This window comes from Oryzias latipes, chromosome 16, assembly GCF_053564925.1.
Source record: "Oryzias latipes strain Hd-rR chromosome 16, Olatipes_Hd-rR_3.1".
NCBI lineage: Eukaryota > Metazoa > Chordata > Actinopteri > Beloniformes > Adrianichthyidae > Oryzias > Oryzias latipes.
In genome coordinates, this window is record NC_136252.1 from 23,201,999 (window position 1) to 23,229,478 (window position 27,480).

The window sequence follows — 27,480 nt, forward strand, 5'->3', positions numbered from 1 at the left end:
CCGCCCTCTCTGCTCCCCTGCTCGGATGTTCACTTCTCGCCATTTCTGTGCGTTCCTGTTGACATTTTAGCTTTTTCCTCTCACCCAAACAGCTACAGAAGGCCATCGAGGGCTCCACCCGCAGCGGGGTGAGGCTCCGCCCCCCTCTGGCCAGCTTCAGAGATGCCAGCCGGAAAGCCAAAAAGCACCAGCCTTCTTCATCCACAGCCTCCTCACCGACCCGGGACAGAGACCTATGGGGGGAGGGCAGCAGAAGGGAAGGGGACCTGATGAGGAGGCAGTCCAGGGATGATTCCAAAGGGAAGACGCCATATTTCAGAGGAGGCGCTGGGTCTTCCGCTTCTCCATCCCTCTGTGGCAGCTCGGGAGCTGAGAGGATCACTCAGGATGGAGCTTCCTCCTCCACCTCGACCCCTAACTCACCTTCCCCTCCCACTTCTCCTGTGATACTCACCAGTCCAGTCATCACGCTGTCGTCGCTGCAGGAGGAAAGGGAGAGTGAGGAGTCAGACGAGCCCATATGAAGGCCAGGAGTCTTAGGAAAAAACTTCTTCCTGTTTTTTTTTTTATTTGACAGAGACAAAGCTGCAGTCTGGATGAAGTCAGTTCAGCTCTCAGAGAGCCTCTGGAAACCTCTGGAAATCTGGATCGTTTTTTTCTACACTTTCTTTTTCACTTCTGAAAAATCCGTTCACATCACATCTGTGAAAATCTGTTCATTTCATCAGCAATGAACTGGACGATAATGAAGATTACATTTAGAAAGACGCAGTTATATTGGCCTGAAGGTCGAACGGATAATCGTTTTTTGAAATGATTTTTTATGACATTAGATTACAGTTAAAACTCTTTTTTTAATTTTCAAAATAAAATCCCAAAACACCATACTCGAACATTTTCATTTTTCAAAGCAAAAAAAAAAAATCCTGCTTTCTACTTGGTGTGGTTGAACCCCCACCTCTATGTCTTAATGTGTTGGTACACCAACAATCTTGAATTATTAAAGCAGGAAAAAATACATTGTTACTTAAAGGCTGCACTGTTGTGCAGCCATCAAGTGCTTATATTTGAATAGAATGCTAATTCTGTTAATACAGTACTTTATTTTTTATTTTTTAACTCTTATGGCCATTTAGGAGTTCTATTCTCTATTTTTCAAAAACATTTTCCAATAAAAAGAACATAGTCCATCACCTGGTACTTGAAACCACTCCATTGCAAAAATGAAATAAGCTTTTTCTACATCTTAAATTCTTGGTTCATGGTTTTGCACTGGTCAAAGTTATATTTGATAAAATATAAACTGTCAATGTGAATGAAACTTACATATAGCCTTTTTAAGTTTGTTCCTTTTTGTACAAGGACATTGTCAAGAACAGTTTAATTTAATTGATCTGTATCAAGATATTCTACTGTCATCATTTATTCCTCGAAGCAAAATGCAAAAGCAGTGAGTTAAAAACAAAGAACTTGAATGAATTTGTAGTTCATCTACCGTTCATGTCTTTTAATGCTGCCTGACATCATTTTAATCAAATTAAAGTTCACTTTACTTTCATTTGTCATGCATTAGATTTGAAGCTGTGTTTTCCATTCTCACCTTCTCGCATGTCGGTCCGTCTTTTGTGACTCTTGATAAAGAAAGTGTTCATGTTTGGGTACCAAGGGGCCACAGCTCCAAACCAAGGGAGAAATCATCAAGCCTTCATCACCTGAATAGTTTGAGTATATAAGCTGCTTTTTCCGTTTTTTTATTTTTATTTTTTAACCTCTTAAGACCAGAGCTACAACTGGAGATAACCCTCAACACATGTAGTCACAGGGCACCAGTTAAGCAGAATGAACTACAGTGGTAATATAACAAAAATGTGATGTTCCCACATGTAGACGCTAGAGGTTAAATACAAACATTTTTGGGTTGCACAGTGGTGTAGTGGTTGGCTCTCTCTTCACAGCAAAAAGGCCTTTGTTCGAATCTTAGTTGAGACTTTTCTGAGTTTGCTTGTTCTCCCTCTCCAGGATTAGGTTTTCTCTGCTCCCTCCCATAGTCCAAAACCCCACTTTATAGGTTTCTGGTTAACTCTAAATTGTGAATGTAAGGCGGTGTTTGGCTGTGTGTCCCTGTGACAGACTGGCCGCCTGCCCATTGTGTGCCCTGTGTTTACCTAACAGTAGCTGAGATAGGCTCCAGCAACCATATGACCCTAAAAGGTATTAATCAGGTATGGACGGACGGACGGACAACACTGATGATTCCCTCAGTAGTTTGTTGCACAACTGGCGGCAGTGGCTCAGGCGGTTGTGCAAGTCGGCCAATGATCGAAGGGTCAGCGGCTCAACCCCCCCACCCCCGAGGAAGGAAGGAACTCATGGACTTCAAACTACAGAATAAACTGCTTGCTGTCGCAATGGGAACATCTACTTGGAGATGGTCTTAAAACTTTGACCTGTTTATTACTCTCTTTCTAATCCCTTCCTGTTTTTCTGGTGTCTGTTCAGTGTGATACATGCCTTGACACCAAACACAGTGTCTATTTGTTAGCTGTGAACAGGAAGACCAGCTGAAGCTATTTTTAAGACACCCATGTTGCTACTTAGAGAACTTACTTCACTTTAAAATCTCCCTATGCTCAATTTATCGTCATTATTTTCCATAGGTACTGTTCTTGTACTAGCCTGTTTCATTAGTATGTTTTTTTAAGAGGGTAAATCTTTTTTTAATATTACTTTTCTGCCAGTTTTGTATTATTTCCTTGACCATCATTGTTTTATTTCATGAACCATAGACTTCTAGAAATACCATAACTCCGGCTTACTCAGACTTCACACGTGGAGCTTGATTTGTTGATAAAACTGAAAGTTTAAGTATTTTTACTTTTGTATAAAACTTCTATCGCTATCAAAAAAATTAAAATGAACACCTTTGTCACCTAAAATCTTGTTAAACTCAAATGCTTTCACAGACTTTAAGACCATTTCATCTTTCTGTATGAAATATTGCATTTTGAAGTGAAATAATGAACAAGCATGAAGTCATTCCAAAGAGAAAATAAGACAAATCACACAGACGAGTTATGACATAAGTAAAAAGGGTGCATGCTTTTTAAAAACTTGAAAAAGTAAGTCAGTTGGAAACAAAAAGACCAGTAAAAGTTGGATCTTTGAGGAAAAACAAATTTTTGTTCCTAAAAGGAATAAAATGTTCACTCAAAAAAGTAAAAGCTGTTCAGTCTTCTTGTCTAGAAAAGGTGGTGATTACCTAAAAAATGACAAAAAAAGAAAACAGTGGCAATACTAAGAGTAAAGTAATTTCTTTGAGGTCACAAAAGAACATATCAAAGCAAAATGTACCTTTTCTAAGAGGTGATATCACTTTCAGAAGACTGAACCACAGTGATATTACTGGAAGAGCACAGATATCCTACAGCGGTTTGCAAGAACAAAGAAGATGAGCAAAAATTGCCAGTTTCTCAAAAATGTGAGGAATGTGGACAGCAAGTGGTTTGGCTCAGTTGCACCTGAAAGTTTCTTTCTGAAAGTATTTAACTGATTTCAACACAAAAATCTTAAAGGAAAACACACACAGTTAGCTAATCTATCAATTTGCTGCACAACATGGGTCAAAAGTGACCCGGCTGAGATATTATTTTTGATATCTTTGCGTTAAATTAATATTATCATTCTGCAGTCAAGATTTTCCTCAATTAACTTGTTTTAGACCATCACACATGATTATTTTGTTTTTTCATTTCTTACTTTTTGAATGAAAACAGTTTTTGTATCACTACCCCTCTAATGCACAACATGGGTACAAAATGACCCACATTCATTTTCTATGTTATTTCTTATACGGCTCAGTATTTACACAACATAACTTTGAAATCAATTACATTTATTCCTCCATAGCCCATTGAGATGACTGTTGTTGTGAATTTGGGCTATACAAATAAAATTGAATTGAATTGAATATGTTCAAAATATCTTGTTTTTTGGGCCTTTTGAGCACCATGCATGATAACAAAGCGATGGATGACAACAGTCAGAAGAAGAAACCAGAAGTGATCCAGTACTATAACAAATCAAAGTGAGGTGTGGACACAATGGATCAAGTGGTTAGAAACTATTCATGTCAGCGGAGAACACAGAGGTGTGTCCATGGTTATCTGGTACAACCTGCTGGATGTTGTCACCCTCTATGCCTTCACTGCACAACACCCTGGCTATTTGGGTGGTGTCAGCAATGCACGGCGGCTTTTAATCAAGGAGCTGGGCAAAGAGCTTGTCATGGCACATATGAAGAGGCGCATTGAGGGCACACCCCAAAAGCATGTATAGGCAGCAGTAGCTCGGGTGGTTGAGCAAGTCAGCCAATGATCAGAGGATTGGCGGTTCGATCCCCACTCCCCCCTAGTCAACTGTCATTGTGTCCTTGGGCAAGACACTCCACCCTCCTTGCCTCCAGTGTGGCTCCACTGGTGTGTGAATGTGCATGAATGTCAGGGGGACCGTGGGCGGGAACTGGCAGCTACGCCTCTGTCAGTCTGCCCCAGGGCAGCTGTGGCTACATCAGTGGTTACGATCACCAAGTATGAATGAAGAGTGAATCAATAATGGACACATTGTAAGAACTTTGAGCGTCTGGAAAAGTGCAGATAAATACAATCCAATATTATTATTATTTTGATTATTTTCAGGCAATGGGAAAATGTAGGTTTAACAAACAAACAGAGCCACCATCCAGCCTGAAGAGACCATCAGAGAGGAGGGTCAAAGGAAGAGGTGTGCGATCTGCCAAGTTTCCTAAGACAGAAAAGTCAAAAGCTGGTGTTCTCACTGCACCAGATCTGTGTGCAGAGCACAAATATCACATTGTAATTGGTGAGGCATGTAAAAACGAAGGTCGCAATTTGTGTAAACAGGTGTGCCACACCAGTTTAAAGTTGTTAAAATACTGATACAGTTCAGATTGTTAGACATGTTATGTTATCAGAGGTATGTGTTACAAAATGAAAATAACCATGTTTCAATTAAACATATAAATGTTTGGGCGAACTCACTGCAAAAATATTACTTCAAACAAATGTTATTATCTAGTATTAAGTATTTGATTAAAATATTACTTGAATGACTGGGTCAATTTTGATCCGTGTAAGTGAATTTGTTGTAAAAAACATAATTATCCATTATCCAGTATGAAAGGAAAAATTAAAATAATAATCTGGGTTAATAAAAAACAAGATATGTAAAGAATACTTGGAATATTCAACAGTAAAAAATATATGTTTTAAAAGATACAACAAAATTAAAACTCAGCCATCATAAACTTACATAGAAAATGAATGCGGGTCATTTTAGACCCATGTTGCGCATTAGAGGGGGTGCGGATATGTTGCGCATCAAAGGGTTAAGTGCAAAAGCTGTTCTTGTAGAAAACTTAAAATGTTCTGATATACTAAGTGTAAAAATGACCATTTCTTTTAGAACTGGGGATGGTGAAAACATTGATTTTTTGCAAGTACAACTCAAATCTTCAGTGTTTTTATATTTGTCATAAGTGTCTTAAAATTAAAATCTGTTATGGAAGGAAGATAGATTTATATATTGCATATATTTTTCATAAATCTCCTACAAAAAATCCATTATAATAAAAAAGATGGCTTACTTTATTTTAAAAAATTAACAAGAGCATATTTCGCCTTGTTTTTACGAATAAATATGAAAAATCATAAAAAAATGTGCTTTGGGGTTAAGGGAAAGAAGACTTAAGAATGAATTTTTGGAGAGAATAATGTTGGCTTCATTGTTGGAGCATAAATAAACAATCCTGTGTTGTGAAGGTCAGCAGTATTTCAGACTGATTCCTCTGTGAGCTTCAACAAATAAGTGGTGAGTCCCACTGGGCTGGGCTGTGAGAAATTTTCATTAATATTCTTTTGGCATGAATTCCCTGATAAGGACCAGGGAGGAATGTTTTGGGGACGACACAACAGGGCGCATTACACCGCCGTATTAACTTGTATTTTTGTCTCTCAGACTGAAGTGAGCCACCAGCTCGCAAACACAACAGGAAACACTACACTTGTCTGGGCCCTGGAGCATTAATGGGACTATCTAATTATTTACAACCTTGAAGAAGAGATCCACACCTTTGCACAAGAAAGGCTGTTTGTCAGTTTGTTTATTTGCTCTTTCTCCACCGGAGGAAAAGAAAAAGGGGAGACAAGGCAGAGAGCTGGAGAGAGGCTCTGACGTGCAGGGGAGGAAGAGGAGAAAGAAACGAGACAGATTTTGACAGAAGAGAGAAGGAGGAAGGGAAGACACACAAAAAAAAAGAAAAACATGTGGAAGAGCCGACCTGTGACGACTGTCCAGCAAGCATGCATAGGTGTGAGTGTTATCAGTCACACTGCCACATTCAAAAACAAATCCTGCAGGTTTGTACAGAAGCCTTCAGTTTATACAGCAGCTACGTTTTTTTTTTGCCAGATTGATGGATTGCACATGTTGGATCCACTTGCACAAAGTTAGTATTCTTGTTGGGTTGATTTTTTTGTCTATTTTAGGCAGTGATTGTTCCAAAAACAGCAGACGACTCACTGTAACACATAGACGGACGGACGGACACAGGAACACAGAACACGGAGAGAGGAAGAGGAAGAAGAAGAATTTTGAGACCAGTTACAGAAAAGAAGGTGGCAGTGAAATTACAAAGAGAAAGAGGGATCGGTCACATGGTCGGTAAACCTTTAACATCCACAGAAATATATTTGGCTTCATGTTACTTGTTTATTCATTCACTGAAATAAACAAATAAAAGCATTAAAAAACTGAAGCAGTGTACGTTTTCTGTTCCCCTTTGATATTAAATACATCATTTTAGCAAATTAACTTCACATTTAATTCATTGGAGAGAAAAAAAAACTAATAAATCCCTCTCCCAGAAAGGTTACGTGAAATTTTAGACTAGAACACAAGTTGTCACATAATCCATCCCCTTCGAGTAATTGTTCAATAAATAAATGTGCACCCAAGGCTAAAGTCAGTCTTTTTGAGGTTTTGAACCATTTCCTCATACCTCCTAACAGGGTCGTTGCAAAGGGGAAAATAAATCCATTAATAAATAGAGAGCTGCCAAAATTCCTTTTTTTTCTCTCCTCAAAACCAGAAGAAGACCGCTTTACGACCGGGGACACCGTTTCCAACTCATACCGGAAGGGAATTCACAGAGTCAGTAGAAAAATAAACATTGCATTAACATTGCATAAAGAAGCAATCGATAAACAAATTCATTCAAGTAAATCATGAACGGTATCGTTTGTCATCAAAGTTCCTCACACAATCATCAGAGTGAGAAGAAGGTGCTCCCCACCAGAGGACAGACACATTGGTGCTCGTGTATCTTTTGCACGGCTGGCCTGTGAGCCGGGCACAGGAAGTCCACCTGGCGAGCTCGCTGGGAAACGCACTCTTCCTCAGGTGAAAAGAGGAAAAAAACAAAAAAACAGATGAAAACATGCATCTCAAGCATCATTGGGATCGCTTTCACACTCCAGGCAGCTGCTTCACAGTAATAACCATAAGCAGGAAGACACAGATCCACAGTATCTCTATCCATCCTGTCGTTCAGTCCCCGTCTTCAGTGTCTTTTCCCTGATTGGCTGATTGAGCGGCAGCTTCCGCCCTTGGAGCCTCAACTTGTTGCTGTTGTACTAGGTTTTTTTAATTTTTTTGCTTCTCCACTATTGGAGTCACTGGGTTAAAAAGCCCTCCAGATGGAGGAATCACTGCTTCTGACACAAACAAACCTCCACTTAACTTGTCCTTTGTGTGGCGGTGTGCAAGAAAAAACAAACAAACAAACTGCAAGCTCGAGCGCAATCCCAACATAAATTGGGATCAAGAGGCGTAGAAAAATAAAGAAATCATACTGCAATAGAACAGCTGTGACTGAGAGTGATAGGCAATTTCTATGTACTTTATTTACATCTATGACAGAACTGACACGGGTCCTCTGAGGAGCCAGTGTTTCTCCTGCATATTGCTGGTTACAATTTAGATATTCCTGTGTGTACGTGCGTGTGTGTTTGTGTGTCGTGGTTTAGGTGAGCCAGCAGTGAATCCATTTTGGACCTCTCAGAGTGCTTGGACCTCTCCGGTACATTCATTTTCAGTGGTTATCACTGTCTACGTGGCCGCAGCCCGCGCCCGTGGAGGGAAACAGCTGTTCCTGGTGAGCGACTGGGGTTTTGGTTGTCAGTGGTGATGAAAGCTTTCAGAGAAGGAGCTGGGTAATGTCAAATGTCCAAAGGCAACCTTAGATCTGTTGGATTGCATCAGTGCAAAAAAAGATGGAGTTCTGTTTGCTTCTTCTCCGTGAAACTCGCCGCCCCAGCCCGCTGCGACCTCACCTGGGATACTATGGTTCAGTGCAAAGTCTATACAGTGCAGTATAGTACAGGTGCTCCATAGTAGACATGCATACAGAGAGACAGAGCAGGAAGCACGCTATTGTACAGTACAATCCTTATCTGTGCAGTGTTCAGTGTGTGCGGTTGGGTTGTGCCGTGGGCAACCTGGTGCCACAACATGAAATAATTGATTTTAGAGGAGTCAAAGTGCATTTCACTGAAATGCTGAGGTTTGCTGAGATCGTTTCCATCGTCAGGGAAATTTCTCGGGCTGTTTTTAAACTGTACAGGTTTGGTGTCACGAGGAAATCAATTGGATTACATACTAACGTGTTGAGAAACAGCTGTAAACAGAGCAGCTCTCCCATGGGAAAACTGATAGGTCTTATCACACACTTACACTTAGATTCTTTTTTTTTGTTTGTTTGTTTGTTTGTTTTTACAAAATTTGCAGTTATTATTACTTTGAAGTAGATTTTCATTATCGTTTAAGACAATGACAGGATCACGTTTGTGTTTAAAAAAGGAGAAAAAAAAGCATGCATGTTTCCAGTCCATTCCTCTTTATCTCTGTGAAGTTTTTTTTTTAGTGTTGCTCTTTCTCTTGCTCCTCTTTTCAGTTCTTTAGAGTGTAAGGCTTACAAAGAAACACATGTCCTTTGTTGCATGAGCTCAGGTTCCTTCGCATCTTTAGCTCGCCATTTGGAGAAGTTTTGTGTCGCAACTGAATGGTTTCCTGAAAAGAGATGGGATAAATAGATATATGTTGTTGCAGTTCCGTCGTCTGTGGACGACGCCTTGGTCGGTTTATATTAAGAAAGTTTCTTTATGGTCAAGAACTCAATTAGCTGTCATAGAGCCAATTGGCCCCTGCTGCTCCTCCTCCTCTTCCTCCTTTTCCTCAAGAGTCTGAATGAAGCCAGTGGAGACATCAGAGGCCTTCCTCTGTGTGATGGGCTCTGCCGGCGCTTGACCCGGGCTGCTGCCACCGGAGGCATCCCCTTGTTGCGTGGGTGGAGTCAGCGTGGAGGAGTCTGGGTCAACATACAAAGTCACCTCTTCGTCCTGATCATAAAAACAACCAGCAACATGCACACAGGCAAATCAGAAGACCGAGCAAAAACAGACGCTGTTTCACAAAATCTTAAACCGTCAGCACCTTTTCATAAAAAGGTTTTACAAGTAACAGATATCATTTAGTGTGTTTAAAACTATATTTCATTTCGCGTCACAGATTAAACCAATGAAATGTCAAACGAAAAAAAATAAAGGATTTGATTTTTAAAAAAATTTTCACCAATTGTTTTTAAAATTGTGACTTCCTTTTTTTCTCCTCAATTTCTCCTTTTCTTTACCCCCTTTTTTCCCTTTATTTGTTCCTTAACAATTGAAATCATGAAGACATAATTTCAAAGATACTCAAAGAAATATAAAAACTTTATGGAAAAAAAAAAGATTCTTGCAAAAAAATTCAAGATGTAAAAAATAATATTAAAAAAAAGAATTTTAAATTACCAAAACAATGTAAAATTTTTCCGCTCATTTTGTCCTTTTTTCTTATTTTTTTAACTGAGTTCTGTTTGAACTGATGGCATGAAGGTATAATTTAAAAAATGTTCAAAGAAAAATTCTAACTTTTTGGAAAAATGTATGTCAATATTAGATTTGCGCAAAACAACACAAGATTTTTAAGAAAAATTAAAGATTTTTTTGGAACAATCGATTAAAAACAATTTTCTCCTTTTTTCCCCCTCTTTCATTTTTTTGTTACATTAAAACTCATAGAGGCATATTTTAAAAATATTTAAAGAAAAAGGACACTTTTTGGAAAAAATGCTTGTCTGGGTCAGGTTTACACTAAATAATACAACATTTGGCAGGAAAAAGAAATAAAAATTAGTTTTTTTTTTTTTTTTTTAAATAATAACAGCAAATAAAGAAAATATCACCATCACCTAGATTATCAAGAGTTATTCATGGCATCAATAACAGACATTTCAGCCAAATTACAGGTAGGTGAGTAAATAAAACTCCAATAAATGTCTTTAAAATGATTTTCAAATAATAATAATACCGGGGAAGGGTGCAAACCTTGACTGGCTCCTCCTCCTGCTGCTCCAGCAGTGGAGAGTGCTCATTTCCCACCATCTCGTCCCCAGAGGGAACACACAGGCTGGGCTCCACCATTGCCGCCACTCCCTGGTAACCTCCAGCCTCCACCTGATAGGCCTCCATCTGCCCCGTGTTCCACAGATCCACCAGTGGAGGGTGAACAGAATGAACCAGGCTGTGGATGGTGCTGTTGGGCGTTGCTTGCAAAGAGTGGTTGGCACTGTGCAGCCTTTGCTCCAACGCCTGAACAAATACCGGAGGGAGACTAAATGTCAAAATCACATTAAGGATAATTGCAAATAAGGCCTTTAATGAAATTTTACCAAGCAATAAACACCTCAATTTCTTTTCAATGAAGGGGCAAGGAGCAGATATTTATATCCTGGAAATGTGTTGATGTTCAAGCAAAGTCTCTTCAAACTTTTGTGTCTCTTTTTTTTAGTTTCACATTGAAAATATTAATTCAATCTTTTTTCTTTTACTTTTGATGTTTTCTTTTGGAAAAATCTTTCACTTTTTTTCCTTTCTGAATGGAATTTTGTCCTGTGATTTGAATTAATAAACAGGTGACTCGTCACTTTTGTTTAAGATTAGTTTTACCTTTCAAACTGAGGGTTTCAGGAACTGGCTGTATGTTTTTAAGGCATCTTCCTTATTTAGAGGGTCCTCAGCTGCTGCAGGTTATTGCAAAGTAACGATGACTTGAACTAAATCCAAGCCACATATAGTATCCCTTAAACTCCTCCTGCACACCAGAGAGCCACCTGCTCTGCATCAATCACCTGTTGTTGCTGATACTGCAGGAGCTGCTGCTGCTGGTAGTGATGGATCTGTTGGATCTGCTGCAGCTGTTGTAGTTGGCTCTGCTGTTGGAGGCTGAACTGTTGCTGCTGCTGCTGCTGAGACAGGAAGTGAGCTGCCGCCTGCGCGTCATAGCCGTCGTTGCCCATCAGGTAAGAGCCAGCAGGGGGAGACGCCACGCCGGAGGTGTCGTTTTTGATAGGTTCCCAGGCATCGGAAGAGGAAATGCAGTAGTGGCCCTGGGAGACGTAGGAATGGGGCCACACCTCCGCTGAAGAGTGGTGCAGTATCTGATCTGAGGAAAATCAACAAAGCAGGCATTGCTTTTTACACACGGCCCAGAATGTTGAATCACTAATGGTTGTCACACGTCAGCAACCAATTTAACCTAAAAAAAAATAACAAAGGAGGAATATCGAATTAATTACAAAATGAAAACAGCTCTTTACCTTGAAGGAATTTGTAAAGTAAACCAAGACAGAAGCTGCTCCAGCTTTGTCTGAATCAGTTATGACAGAAGCTCTTCAGTATGCAGTGCAGACACTCTGAATACTGGCACACCTCACGCCGTTGAGTCATCACTCCTGACTAACCGAAGAGCGCAGACGCAGCCTTTACTTCAAGCAGTTTCTCCTTCTTTTATTCTCTCAAAAAAACAAAAACTTTCATGTCAGATTCAGTCTCAGACTGCTCCACATTTCTAAAGCCAAACTGAAAAACACTGGGAACAAACAATGAGAGTAAAAACACTTTTTAGGAGAAGTCTGGAATACTATAAAGGGCTTCTTCACTCCTTTGCAAACTCACAACTGTAAGCTAACATGTCAGTGATGTTCTATTAGAAACATCTTGAGCTGAATATGGATGAATAGTCATGCGACATAATGGGCACAGGATCCATTTTTTGGTATCCTCCTTGGTGATATATTTAGAGAAGAATGTCTTTGCCTTTGTTATATAGACCTCTGTTTAAAAGATACAATGAGACCTGGTGATGAGGGAATCCGGGCAGGATGAGGTTAATGAAGCATTTAATAAGGTTCATCCCCATTCACTTGTTATGCTCTTCTTCCAACTTCATCAGGCCAAAGGCTTTGTTTAGTGGAAAAAATGAGTTTTGACTGAAAAAAAATCTTGTTAAAATAGATAAAGGAAGAGAATGCAAATTCAGGCATTTGTGATGTGTTTTTTTGCTTTTGCTCCCACAACATTTCCTCTTTTTCTTTACCTCGACTCGTGATGCTCTCCTGGTTGACTTCACTCAGGTGAGCCACGCTGCCCTGATTCGATCCTGACCTTGGACTGTCCCCGTCTATGGATGACCACGCCAAAAGTGTTGCCTCAGAGATTGCAAATTGCTGCAGAACTCCTAAAGGTCAGAGGAACAAACGAGGTCAGTGCTGAGACCTCTCACACGGTTGGTCGAAATCCCAACAATGGACAAGCTCATTATTTTGCAGGGTTTTTTTTTTAGGAGCCTGTGACCTGCAGCGAATCGAGCCTCCTTCTCCCCGTCGCTCAGGTCGCTGTAGGCATCGTTTTCTAACCGCCGCTCCTTCTCTCGCTCCTGGTTGGTGATCCGGGCCTGAGCCACACCCCCTGGACCAACAGTTGTCATACTCCAGTTTTGCCATTCGATCATGTGAGCAACACGACCCTGAGCCATGGCTGTGGGCTTGGTCACCCTCTCCTTCATCGTGCGAGAGACCCCTGCAGAGGAGACAGATGAGGTGCAGAGAGAGAGGCAGGGAGGACGGTGAAATGAAAGAAGATGGGAGGTAAGGGAGGGTGAAAGGTTGGAGGGATAGAGAGGTTACATTAGGAAGAAGTGAAAGAAGAACCAGGAGGAAAATAAAAGGTGGAGAAGAGAAACAAAAAGGAAAGGGGCAAAATAGACGTGGTTGTTATTAAGTGTTCATCATTGTTGATTGGAATGGAAGATGGGATGGTCTGTCATAATGTGGGCATCAAGCAGGGTTGGACTAATAACCTAATCTAATAAATTGATCAGATTATCAGATTATCTCACGTTAGACTCTTTTTTTACAAAAGTAAAAATAGGTCAAGGTGCTAAAACATTATCAGTCCGATCCTGCTGACGATGAGTCTGTTTGTCAGGGGTTTTTATGGCATGGGTCATGGAGACAACGTTCATATGTTTAATGAGACACTGCCTGGTCACAGTACATGTAGGGGAGCAGGCAAGAGGATGTGTCTTGCCTGACACAGGTGCATCATGGGATGGGGCAGGTTAATTGGGGTGAGGCGGCTGCATGGCGTGATTAATGAGGGGTTGGCTTGTTGACACGGGAGCTTTTTCACACCTCTGCAAGGTAGCGCTGGGTAAGCAGAAAACCGCTTTCTTTCTCTACACTTTTTTCTCTGTGAGATATGGACTCCACGCTGCTGAACATACATATTTTTTGAGGGGGAAAATCATTCTTGGTGGAAATACTTTGCTCCACATTTCCTAGGACTGACATATGATACTGCGACTCCCTTGTTGTTGGATTCTCTCTGATGGTGGTGCAAAGGGAGGAGATGCAAGATTGAATTATTTGAAAAATCCCTATGCTGTCCTGCCATCCTGCCATGACCAGATAAACTGCACTGCACGGAAACAGCTGGAAAAAACCCAAAACGGCACTTCACTACACTGCACTGTTTCAACACAGCATTTTACACAGTGAAAACATCTGCACTGAACTTAAACAGCACAACTTCACAACCACTTAACATAAAGAAGCTGCACTTCCCACTCACCACTCACCTTTCCTTAGAGCAACAAGCTGTGGGGTAATGGCCACTGTGTGTATGTCAAGTTTTACAGGCTGAATTCATTCCATCAATGACTCCAGAGGAGCCATTGACGAACCGTATCTTGATGTGGAGAGGAAGAAGTGACAAATAGGGGAACCCGTTTAGGGTACCATGCTGACTCCTGTGCCCGCTGGAGGCGGAGCCAGCATGGGATCGTTTACCAGAACCAGCACAGACACACACCTGACACACCTGACAGAGAAGACTTAGCCAAAGCCCCGATGCCGTAGGCGTTTGAGTTCCGCTTGAGCCGAGGCAGGATGGAGGTGGTGTCCTCCATGGATAGCTGCAGGGGGAGAAAAGGCAGAGGGATGGAGGAGGGGGAGGGCAGGACAGCATGGATGGTGCGACAGGACACCCACACAATGTGTGTTAAAGAAAAGGGTGAGTGGAGAGGTGATGAAGATGGCGAGTTAATACAAAAGAAAAGAAAAAAAAGCTGTGTTACCCAAAATATTTACTCCTAGTAACTGTGCTCACACCAGTGCACTGGCACAATAAACCTCCAGACCAATTGTAAGGCTTTGCAGGTGGGGGAGATCATGACAGAGCTGATTGGTAAGGGGTGATTTAAATCACAACAGGCAAAAGAAGAAAACGGATAGGAGTGATGGGGGCGAAGGACAACACTTACATTGATTCCCTCCCATGAAAATTCTGAACGTCCATGCTGATGAGGAGAAACAGGAGGGCGGGGAAAGAAGGAACAGGAAGGAGCAAGGGAGTGACAGGACAGACCCGACAACGCCACACATCAGGAGAGGTTGGGAATCCCACATCAGACATACAGATGAAGAGGAAGAAATTCAAAGAGAATAGAGCAGAAATGAGAAAAATATGGCGAGAACTTTCAAAGAACGAAGAGCAAGAATGACAGAGACAAAGGATTAAAGCGGCGATCTGCTTGTGTTTGCGTAGTTCTGTTTAGCGGAGTGCGATATGGTTGAATAAATTCCCTCTTTGGTTACATTTGCTGCCAAAAAAAACACAGACATGTAGTGCAAAACGGCGTGTGCCTGAGTGAGATGTCAGTGCTGCGTTGAACTGTATCTCATGCTGCAGGCAGACAGGAGACAGAGGCTAATGGGAGAAAGAACAGTGTGTGTGTGTGTGTGTGTGTGTGTGTGTGTGTGTGTGTGTGTGTGTGTGTGTGTGTGTGTGTGTGTGTGTTCAGGCAGGGTTGAGGGTGAAGTCAGATGAGGAGGACTGAACAGATAAACAGCAGCTTCTGCTGCAACGCTTCCCTCCATCAACTGACCTGACATTAAGTAGAACATCAACAGTGTGGGCTGTTGGTGTTCACAGCAAAACAGTGCATCCTGGGTAAAAAAAAAAACAAAAAACCCAAAATACATATTTTCTCCCTTCAAATCTATTTGTTCTCACCTTTTCTCTCTCTCTTGTCTATGCATAAAATCTTTTTTAAATATATCGAACTGTAGACTTTATACGAGGACTTTAACTGAAAAGTGACTGATTAAAAAAAGAATCCTATCAACAATAATATTATATAAAGGTGAAAAATAAATGAATAAAGTTAAAAACCAGAGCCAACATATTGCTGGACCTGGACACACGTGGCAGTACCATGTGTCCTGGGAGATACACACAGCGACAGAATGGAGTACAGGTGTTAATGCAGCCATTTCACATCGAAATCTGAGCAGTCAGACTTCATTTAGAGGTGATCCGGGCCACATGTGGCCTGTTTCTCATGTGAAATGAATGTAAATGAAATGGGACACACTGAAGGACCATTTATTCAACTAACAATCATCTTATCAGCAGCAAGAAATGCCATGAAGCCCAGTGAAGGATCATCATATTTATGCTAGTTAAAAAAGGCATTTATAGGTGGTAGCTGTGTAGATTTTTAGGTGTGTGCCAGGTCATGGTACAGAAAAGAAGGTTTTGCTGGGCTTTGTAAGTAATGCCAGTTTAAAGACCCACTCTGATGGAAATTGTGTTTTTGGTGTTTTAACATGTTTTTGTGGCATTTTACTGATGATGGAGGACATGTATAAAGAAAATTAAGCTTAAAATTGCATTTCTTTATACAAATTAAAAAAAAGCCATTTAAAAAGAGCCTTTTTTTACATAGAAAATTTATTTGGTGGGCCAGAAACTCTTTATCTTCAACTAAAGGGGCGGGGTTGCTCCACGCCAACAGTCCTGCCCGCAACTCAGAGGCAAATTTTCAATGAACTCCTGACGGTCTGCAGAAACTATGTCTTAGAAAATGACCTTTTTTTTCCTTGACTAAAATCTGCATAATCACAACTAAAAGACCACTAGGATCACTTTTTCAATAGATTAAAAGATAATCATGTTTTCCTTCCTTACAAAGAGATTTGTGTCGGATAGAATCCTTCCAGATTTAGATGCCAATGAGTATCTTTAAAGGATTTTTTTTCTGGTTCTTTTGCAGCTTTTATCTATTTAATCAAACATTGGAGACGCTGAAGGAAACAAACAGGCGCTGGGTCAAACCTGAATCATTCCTGTGTTCCTTCGATCTAAAACAAACAATGAGATCTGTTGTATTCTTGGCTCCCCATTTCTCCCCTCTGATAGCGCGGCAGAATAAGATGAGAGATTTACCACACCTGAGTGGTGGAGCAGAGACCCTAGGTGAAGCTATGCCAATGCTCTTTTCCAATAGCCCCGATACACACAGTGCCTGCGTGGTAGTGTGTGAGCTTTTTTTGTTCCGAAGGGCATTCTAGGACACAGCCCATAAATAAATGATGCAATCAGTCCACAGTGCATTTGGTGAAAAAATAGTCTACATGTTTGACCAAAATGGCTGCCTCTCTTGTGTCCTTTTTTCACAGAGATCAGATCAGGATCTATGAGCTAAGACAGAAGAGACAGTAATAAGGATAATTATGTGGTTAGAGAAAAAGTAAGGGAAGACCCTGTGGTTGGGGGCCAGCAACAATTGTTCTTAATGGCGACAAAAAGCAATTCTAACCCGCCATTTCCCGGTGTTCCACTTTTATCATCTGGTAAAAATTCAACAGCTGACATTGACATGAGCTGCTTCACTCCACCATGAGCACAGACACTGTGAGTTACAGAGAGCTGGTGATTTAAGCTGCTGCAGTTCGTGCTTCAGCTACTCAAATAAACTGTTGTCATTGTCAGTCAGAGCCATGTTGGATTCTCTGATGAGAAGGTGAGACAGAAGATTTTCTGAGGACTTACCTGCTCGCCATCCTTTTGGACTGGCACGCTATCTACCGCTGAGAACGAACAAAATGATTGAGAGAAAAATAAAGGAAAAATGTGTTAACTTTATGAAGACAAAAATTCACAGTTACATTTTATTTAACAAATTAAATGCACTTGATTTATCATATAAGCAAACACTTCCAATGAAAAAGTCTATGAAAACACATGTAAATGCGCATTTGGGCATCCAAAACTCTTCTCTGCATTCAAAACTCTTGCATTCACGTGTAGCTACATACGTTTCTAAGACCGTTTTCGGGTTCTATGTCCAAAACCTGAGCCCAGCACGTTGATAGTTAAACCAGGTCGAACGACTAACCAGGGATTTGTATTTGGATTTTAATTCGTAATTCCATTTTAATTCACGGTAGTGTCAACGTTTGAAAATTGATAATGGAGGACAAATTGTTACTTGCCATATGACACCAAGTCTTTCATATATCAGAATAGAGCTATAAAAGAAAAAACCTGGAGCAAAGATTCACAAGATTTGAACCACTTTAGAATTTCACACCTCTTCCAACTAGGGGGCGGACATGCGCTAGTAAATAGAGGAAAAAGAAAAGAAGAAGAAGAAGGCTCTTCCTGCTTTACCACCAGGGGCTATATTTGCGTTCAAGATCACACATTTAAGGCGTTCTTGAATGCGCATTGCATGCCCGGTGTGTCCGTTACTGGTGTGTATTTGTTTAGCGATTTCCATCTTCCTTGAAGGCCCGGAGGACTTTACAGTCACAGTCCCATTCCTCCATGCACACAAACAGCTGCTCTGCTGCTGAACACTAAAACCTAAAACCACCAGCAGGAAGGTGCGATTCCGTGTCTTGCCGAAAGACATTTTGACACGTGGGCAAGACGGAAACCAAACCCGCGATCTTTTGATCAGAGGTCAACCGCCCTACCTCTGCACCATGGCCCCCTGTAGCTTGAAAAAATGTTTCTTTTGCTTCTTTGCTCTTTTGTTTCAAAATTTGAAAAAAAAATGTTTTAGGCAAACCATTTCTTACATGTCGCAAAAATTTTTCCACATATATGTTAAAATGGTTAAAAAAATGCTAACACCACCCATACATTTTCTTAACCCGCTGTATTCCTTTTTGGGTCATGAGGCTGGTTACTGTTGGGCAAGGGTGGGATACACCCTGAACAGGTTACCACATAATCACGCACTCACAGTCTCACCTACAGACAAGTGCCAGGACAAACCAGGAGAACGTGCAAAAGCCCCACAGAAAGGTCCCAGCCAGGATTTGAACCAGGGCCTTGTCACTGAGAGATGAGCGTGCAAACCACTACACCATCGTGCAGCCCCAAGGCAAACACATTTATGGCTAAAATGTAAAAAATAATATTAACTTGGATTGAACTCATTTTACAATTCCTAAAGGGCACAACACGTGATGGTTTATGACAAATAGAAAATTCAAACCCATTATAAATGTTTAGAATGTAAAGGTTTAAACTTGTTGCATAACATTCAGAGATTAGGCAGTTGTTTACTTACATTGATCTCATTCTGCCCTCAAAATTCATTTCCTATCTTGATATCAGCATTTTTTTCTGCTTCCATCAAACATAATACTTCCAAAAAACACAGCCCAGCGTTTCCATCAACCACCTGCAGGTTTTGCTTTATAACCCGCAGCACTGATAGAAGAGGCAGACAGTGAGAAAATCTGTCCACGTTCTGCACCCAGGGTAGTAATCTTTGATGCTTTGAGGAGTTTTCAGGAGAAAGCGCCTTCATGTTACCCAGTAAAAAATAAAAAACGTAACACTAAATGATGGATCGTGAGCAGAGTCGTCCCCCCAGCCCCCCCAGCACTTGTAGGTGGGACTCATCCAAAATGCATGCTCTCTGTTGGATGAATGAACACCATTATCCCTCCTCATTTCTGTCTGTCCAAATCTTAATTAAAACATTGGTTTAATTAGAGAGTCTGTGCTCCTAATGGAGTTCAAACATGGACTTAGTCTCTAGGTGCTCCCACATATCAGAGGGTCTGAGCTCTGCCTACAAAGCTCCCAGAGGGGTTCACTCCCCATTTCGGCACTGTGCGGCTCCGTGCATGCGTGTGTTTACGCGTGTGTTGCTAAGCCAGTCGCGTTTCACACAGAGACATTTGGCAATCACAAGTGACTCCTCTTTGAGATCCACTGTTGGCTCCCTCCACGTCCAGTGATGTCTGTGACCCACTGACCCAGTGATTCAGAAACATCAGCTCAGATCTGTGTCTCCCGGGCTCACCGATATTACCCCTCCCCGTGAACTCCACTCCGTCACCTCAGATCTCTGCAAGGGCAGGAAACAAGGGACAGACTCCAGCCTAGAAATGATCTGTCTTCCCTTCAACACGTAGGGTATTTAAACTACAAACAAGTCCACTAGTGTTTATACGCTTACCCACTGGATTTATACAGTCAGAAAGGTTTTGTTGAATCGAAGCACAAGTACTTGAATTGTGTTTCTCTGGCATTTTTGAATAAGTGTCATACTTCAAATCGCAATTTCCCTGATTTGGTTGAAGCACACTAAAAAAATGAGGAGTTGAATGTACTTAAAAATCTTAAGCAACAATATCCAGTCAAAGATATTTGAACAAGAAAATGTGAGTACACTTTACTTAAATGCACATTGTAGTAAAAAACAAAACAAGAAAAGGCAAGAGATACTTCAACAGCAGCACTTTTAGTTTGTACTTCATTCAGTACAGAGATAATACTTTACCTGTGTAGCCCAAATACTTTGAACTGTTTACGCCTAGAATGCCCCAAAAAATGTTTTGGCTTGTATGATTTTTTTTGTATTTATTATTACCTGTGATCTTGTACTTCAGCAGATTAACTATAATATTAGGTATTAAAAATTATTTGTAAAGACTAATGCACATAAACATCCTTTGAACAACTCTATTAAGAAAACAGGGCACTTCTGCATTGAAATGGCTAAATCCCCTCTTAATGCAAAATTTAAACATCACATTTCACTGAATTGTATTTAATGAGGTTTTCTGGAAAAAACTTATCACTGAAAAGTGCAGACAGCGTTTTTGAAGACGCTGAGTCCCACTTGCTCCTCAAACCATTCTTCACCTACATTTTTTTAAGTAGACATCAGTTACATTTAGTTTTGGTTAATTTTTGTACAATTAAAATGCTGTTAGTGCTCCAGGATGCTGCCAAACCAACAAATGCAGAATTTTCTGTATAGAAATTCCTATAAATTATAAAAAAGGGGGAATTTCACACAAACAGAAATAACACATATGCATCAAAAGTCCCTCTTTTTAGATGACTTGAAAACACACAAGCTTAATCTTTAATTTCAAAATTAGAAATGAACTTTGTTTGACCTTGCAAGCATCAGCCAGGCGTGTTTCTTGGGTTTTCTTGGCTGATGTTGTTCAGGCAGGGGGATATTTTACATTTTGTTGGGGCAGGAAAGTGTGTCCCAGATTTTTTTCTGCATCTGGGTTAAAAATCTGCCCCGCAAACACAAACCATACATGAACAAGCTCCGCCACAATCGTCTGACTGCCAGCCATGTAGAAAACAAGGCGCAGAGAGTCGCAGCACTCGTCTCTTCCTCTGTTCGTCTCTTGAGCTTTCACAGTCTCCCTCTTCTCCATCCCTCAGCTTCATTCGGCCAATTAGCAGATTAGCAGTCACACTCTGATCACATGAATCACAACATGAGTCAAGAGTTCTCTGGACTGCAGCAGCACAAACTACCTCCAAAAGCCCTGCAGTCTTCACACAGCCCAGAGATAAAACACTAAACCCATCGTGTTTACCTCTGCAGTCGTCTCTACAATGTATTATCCAACGTTTTCACGTGAAATCACGTTAGAGCATGCTTGCTGGATGAGTCACAAGTGTTTGCGTGCATATACCAAGCTGTAGTTAGTGAGACTTCTTTGTGGGAGCGTCTTTCTGAAGATGGGTCAGTGGTCATTACGCAGCATCTCAGGGATTTTTTTAAGGAGCAGCATATTTCTGCCTCAAGATGGGTGATGCTCCTGAGCTCCCGGCAGAACAGTAAGCCCATGTGTTTTTCTGCTCCTGAGTGAGTAGGCAGGATCCCTCCTTGTACCGACAACGGAGCACAAGACCTCAGCTCTGGGGCAGCTTCTCCTCCCTTGACGCTCTCCCTCCTCCCCCCTCATGCGTGGAGTGGTGCAGTGCTGGATGCCCCCCTACGGTCATAGGGGAGCTAGGCTTAGCTCAGGCGAGGAGAAGGAGTGAGGGAGTGAAAGACTGAATGGGGGGCTATGAATCCGACTATGCATATAGAAACGAGCACGGATCTGTGGCGGATGTATTGTCACCTTCAGCTCTGGCTCCAGCGGCTTGACAGCTCCCACTGAAGCGAGAAGCATCCAAGCTCCATCAGTCTCCCATACTCGAAGTGCCCCGCAGCAATAACAGCAGGGAACCGGGAGGCTTGTTTACCGTAACAGCTGTAGTGGGGCTGGTTGCCACGACGTTGCACCGGCTTGGCAAGCAGCCCTTTTGCAGTTGCCATGTGCAGATGCTGGCTTGCTGAGCCACAGAGTTAAGCGAAAACACAGCTGAGGAAGAGAGCCCAGATGGTTGAGAGAGTTTGGGTCAGGAAATTGAGCTCGAGTGTTCCCAGACACCATCCACCCAAATGGAAAAAACCTGAGCATGTTCTCCTCGAAAGCCTCAAACACAGCGTGCAAATCACTTCTTGAATTCTTGTGCCTGCAACCAAAAGACCTCAAAGTATGTGTGAATGCTCACTTTCTTGAGACAAGATAAATATAATAACGCAGTCACCTGTTCCCTGATGTGATAATAGAAAACTTGCAGAAGTAGCTGCTACCCAGTTTCATGACTCTAATGTTACGTTCACACCCGGCATGTGACCGGTGTCCTTGAATGTGCATAACGCATATTCTTGAACGCCCTACATGGTGTTCACACTGGACTGTCACTATGCGAAACTAGCGGATGTCAGCCACCTACACTATGATGTCAAAGTGGTGCAAATCTCGCAAATCTTGCACCAGGCTTTTTCTTTCACAGCTCTATTCTGACAAAAGAAAGGCTTGGTGTCTTTCCTCCATGATCACTTCTTAACCCTTGTGCTGTCTTAGATGACCCCACCCTTGCATTGACGTGTTCTCCCTATGACAAGGGTGGATAAAGGTGGAAAGATTTCATGTAATCCATGAAAACCAGTGAATGTCACATATCATTGAAGAAAAATGGTTTAGCGCACTGTCTTGTGGGTCTAGATGACCCAACTCCCAATGTTATAGTGCCTAGAATAGCAAGAATAGAATGCAAGAGTTTTGAAAGTGGAAGCCTGAAACACACATATGCGCACGTTTTCATAGACTTTTCAATAGACGTTGTCACTCAAAGGTGTGAACGTAACCATGACATGCGCCCCACAGAATTGCTGCCTCAACATGAGTGTTTGGAGCGGAAATGGACCAAAGCACTCTCTTTTCCAGTAAAATGAAACAGGAAATGACACTTTGATGCAGGAAATCTGTATACTCTTGCTCCATAATAATTAAACTACACCACAAGACCACTGACCTTTTTTTAATCAGCACTGAAGTGGTTAATTGCTACAAGTAGCAGAGAGATACTCAGTCCACTGAAGCCACACACATCTACAGATGCATATAAATGAGTCCATAAACTTGCTGCGTACTGATCAAACAGCAGAGATGAAATTTCTCCTTCCTGGCACTGTGTTTCCGCTCGTGAACTCATTCCGAGGCTGAGTCACAGTGTTTACAGAGCGCCTGCCCTCATGTGCCCACACACAAGCCTGGCGTTCCTGATCTGCACACAGATGTGATGCGTGCAAGGGTGGGCTTTTACACTGCAGTGCGTAAATGTGTATTTTCCCTAAACTCTAAGACAAAACTCACCTAGTTAGAGAAAGCAAATGTCTGAGAAACTAAAAAGACAGGCAGAAAATTGCACCATATGTCATTTATGATGCACCAAAGGGTCTAAAATGTATTATCACATCTTTGAGGCAAGCAGACTCCTCCTACAAGGGTCATCAGGTTTAAGTGTGTCTCTGAAGTAGTGCATCACTGAGTCTTTGACCTTGAATTTGCTCTTGTTTACAAGGCTTTTCTAACCTGGAAAGGAGCCAATCAATCACACACCACCTCTGCCACATTTTCCAGTTTACAGGCTGACTGTGAAAAATCAAATGTAGGACATGGTCTCAGTTGTTGACAGTGTGTGTAAGGAAGGCATGGTGTAGTGAAAAAAAAGGGGGGAGGTTTCCTTTTTTTTTAATTTTATGGCAGGGAATCCCTCTCTGTAATGGCAGAGCAGCAAACACTCTGTGATGGAGGAAGGTGTTCGAGTAACAGCGGTGATTCTGCCGCATTCACACCCACTAACAATGTAAATATATCTGCAAGTGGGCTGTCCCACGAGAGATGCAAACTGGAGGTCATTCACAAGTCACTGCTTGCGTATACACGGAAATATAGACTTTTGAGGCTGAACATTGTTAAACCTATATGCTGAGAGTCGAGATTGTTTTTGTCAATTCGTCAAAAAAATTGAGAAACGGTTTTAAATCTGCATCCAATACTTGAATTACAACGAAACGTTTTAACTTAAATCTTATTCCAAAACAAAAATACAAGAGCTATAAAAACTTCTAAAACACTTGGTGAGATGATACATAGAATTTTTTTTAATTAGGAAGAGAAAAGAAAAAAAATTGGGTTCGAAAAACTAAGAGTCATTGGTTTGTCCCACAATTCCAATCTGCAAATTTCACCATAACAGCCTGAGCCACGGCAGTTACAGTCACTCTGCTCACAATGGCCTAAATTAAACAGTGATTAATGTTTCATGCAGTCACGGCGCTGGTGCAGGCGGCTAAGTGGGTACAGGAAAATGTTTCTGATGTGCAGCTTTCAGCACCATGATAAGTAATAGAATTAGCGGATCTGCATGCAGAAATACAATCATTATGGAGGCACCAAAGCGCTATTACACTGACAACAGCGTGTCAGTTCGTAGGAATTTACCTATATGCACTGCATTCTACACACTTGCTGATTTGTAACAGAGAAAAAAAAACAACTGCTGTTCTGACAAGGTGAAGGATGACAGCCTCCGCTCCACCACATCTCAAGGTCTGAAGGGGATGATGGATGGATGAAGTGCTTCATTCACTATACCTTACATGAACTTGCACCACTGGTGATGAAAAGTATGCAAGAGAACAAAATCATGCACTGTAAATGTGCTCAGTTTGAGCTCTTTTGCCACCTTTTTGATTTCGTCGCCATGGTGCAGTGGGATCACACTGGAGTTCTGTTCTTTTATTTGCTTTTAAATTCAGTTTCACTATATAGGTGGAATTCAATAGTCTCTTCTCTTTTCATCTGAATCTGAGTCCTCCAATAACTTTCAGAATTTCAGGTTTTCTTTAAAAGTAACCACAGATAGAAACACAGGAAGAAACAAGCCTCAGAGGAGTTTAGATTGAACCTGTTGTTGACGTGCACGCTTTTATTTGATCTTTTTGTATAATAATAGCTACTTTTTTTGCCTTATAGGGCTTTTATGGCAAAAAGCACCACTTTGTATTCATGTAAGCATACTATCACTATTTCTTCTGCTTTATACATGTCAACAGAAAACAATGAGCTGAAGGGATACTCCGTATTGACCTGCCATGCAATACTACAATGGCCATAAATCCAATATAAGAAGCGAACATCCTACTACGTGACACCGTGAAGCTGGGAAAAAGGTAGAGTTACTGGAAGACAATCACATACATCAGGGCTACCATTTTAGAGAGGCAGGCCATCCGAGCTATCTGCTATCTGCTGCTCCTCCTGTTGATCTGGGCTTGCCTGCCTTTTGGCTGCAGTTGAGAAGACCGATCAATAACAACACACAGGAGCCATTCTCACTCAGGATAAACAAAGCCACGCCTCTAGACTGGCAGAACTGCTGCTGCTGGACCTACAATCTGCTATACCTACAAGAAAATCCCAGGCACAGACTGCTTTGCAACAGCTGCTCATCCTTATCTTAAGTGCCGTTTGTTTACATAGTCATGTTCCGATTGTTGTGCACAAGTTTAGAGTAACAACTAAATTCTGTTTATTAGATGTACAACCGCTTAACCACAAAGAATGTGTACATCACTCAAACAGGAGATTACCTTACAAACACCCTTTGTAAATTTTGACCCATCTGTCATCTCGCTCGCTTAAAAGAGCATCAGCATTCAGGCGGCACACAATCAGACAAATGTGGCATCTTTGCAAACCGCATGTCTCCTTCAATCACATTTCACTCAGCAGCTGGAGACTCTGGTCTTTTTCCTGCTTGACCCCAGAGTTGACAGGAGGATCTCAGTCTGAGTCGCTGCCATGTCGCGCTTCAAACAATGTTATGTTGATGTTTCCACCGAGCACGCGGCTTTTGCTGCTGCAGGATAGCTTCACACCGGGTGTCCTTGCAGTGCCATTTGTTTCTGAAGCCCTCCTATTTGATCATTCAAAAATGCACCCTTTTCTGCACCCTTGATTTCCTCAGCCGTCTGAATATGAGCTTCCATAAAGATGTCTTTAAACCTTATGTGCCATGTGGCTCATTATTAATTCATGCAAATAAAAAGCCCCATGTTTATTTTTACCTTAGAGTGTGACTCGAGCTGCACAGAAATGTGTGAAGTACCTGAGCTTGCGCCAATCATGTTGATGATGAACCACTTATTGTTTATCTATTGTCAGTTTCATGCAATGTCTGCCTCTGCCCCCATCTGCAGTGCTCCTCCCTTCAGGACTGTCCACACCTGAAAACTCGCATCAAGGCCACACACCCTCTCCTGTATGTTGTTGCCCCTCCCTCCCATCCTCCCCCCTGCTCTCCATTGCCATACGCCTGCCTCCCCTCCTCCCAGCTTCCCTGAATTTCTCCTCCCTTCATTGTCCCCCTCTATCCCTATTATCCATGAAATAACAACAAATGCTCCCAACAATGGGGTCCCCCTCCATTTTTCTCCCCTTAAGCCATGTCTTTCTATAAATAAGCACTATCATAGAATTTCAATCTCCTGCGCTTCTCTCCATCCTCCTACTCACATCATACATTCTTCCAAACAGCACCATTAATCAAGGGACGGGGGGATGGAGGGAGGCGCGAGCGCTGGGAGATGGTGCGGGATGCTCACAGCGTTTTAACGCATACAGTCCCTGACATCCTGCCTGCATGATGCGTGCTCCCATCCACGCACTGCACGTCCGCGCGTTGGAGAGGCGGCAGCAAAGCAACCCAAAAGGACTCCCCAGTCTACACACAAGACCCCCCTACCCCCCCAGCCAGCCTGCTCCTGCAGGACCTTCCACCCCCACCATCCCAAACCAGCCCTCTATCCCGCAGTCAGCGATGCTTACTCAGTCTCCTGGAGCCGATGCATCCCATGGTGTATTCACACAGGCCCTGGACACACGCGTGGAAGTGTTACCCAGACGCCGCGCATTCTCCTTCTTCCCTCCTGCGACTCTTTTCGACTCCCTTTCTTTTTTTTCTCTCCTTCTTTGCTCTGCCGTGCTCTCTCTTCTTTTTTCCTCCCTCTTCTTCCTCACGCGCGTGCTCGATCTCCCTCTCTCTCTCTTCCTCCCGCGCGCTCTCTCCCTCCAGTGCGGCGTCTTGGAGGAGATCCGGTTAGTAAGTCAGTATGCCTGCATGCGGGGAATATATTAGAACTAAATAAAGATCATCCAAATTACCCAAAACACGCAACACGGTGAAATACCTTCCAGGATGAAATCAGTGTCACCTGTGACAGCACGTGATCACCTTTTTTCAAAGAATTCCAACTGCTGTATTTTTAAATAACATGTCATCTAACATATGTTCCCAGCTCTGCTCAACCATAGAATGGTTATTTCATAAGTAAATCAACAAATTGGCACTATCCTCATAGATGACAGCATCCATGGCTGGGTTTCCTCCACCAAGATCAATAGCGCATTGACTGCCAGATTGCCATTGTTGTGGATATCTCTGCTCTGCTGTGAGATTGTTGAGCTAAAATGTGGGATTCTCTGTCTCTCTGTGTGTGTGT

At 41.9% G+C, this 27,480-nt stretch overlaps 2 protein-coding genes across 8 annotated transcripts in view; one reads left to right on the forward strand and one right to left on the reverse strand.

The window, feature by feature from the left end:
* clcn1b (chloride channel, voltage-sensitive 1b) overlaps positions 1–1,559 on the forward strand; it is a 31,802-nt gene extending 30,243 nt beyond the window's left edge. For all 3 annotated transcript variants that reach the window (XM_023964439.2, XM_078933507.1, XM_078933508.1), the window contains exon 23: positions 93–1,559. In XM_023964439.2, the coding sequence (XP_023820207.1) occupies positions 93–524 (432 nt within the window). In that variant the 3' untranslated portion in view covers positions 525–1,559. The remainder of the gene's footprint in view (positions 1–92) is intronic.
* A 4,601-nt stretch (positions 1,560–6,160) lies between these two features.
* fam131bb (family with sequence similarity 131 member Bb) lies at positions 6,161–27,480 on the reverse strand. 5 transcript variants are annotated; one of them, XM_023964458.2, is made up of 10 exons: positions 27,169–27,474; positions 26,807–27,094; positions 17,349–17,386; positions 14,776–14,811; positions 14,334–14,427; positions 12,807–13,031; positions 12,550–12,690; positions 11,303–11,616; positions 10,500–10,763; positions 6,161–9,473 (listed from the first exon to the last, which is right to left on the reverse strand). In XM_023964458.2, exons 2-10 carry the CDS (start codon positions 26,832–26,834, stop codon positions 9,249–9,251), a joined length of 1,365 nt encoding a protein of 454 aa, XP_023820226.1. In that variant the 5' UTR covers positions 26,835–27,094; positions 27,169–27,474; the 3' UTR covers positions 6,161–9,248. The 5 variants fall into 5 exon arrangements, with proteins under 5 accessions (XP_023820226.1, XP_023820225.1, XP_023820227.1 ...); XM_023964457.2 differs by having other exon boundaries at positions 14,325–14,427; XM_023964459.2 differs by lacking the exon at positions 14,776–14,811 and having other exon boundaries at positions 14,325–14,427; positions 27,169–27,480.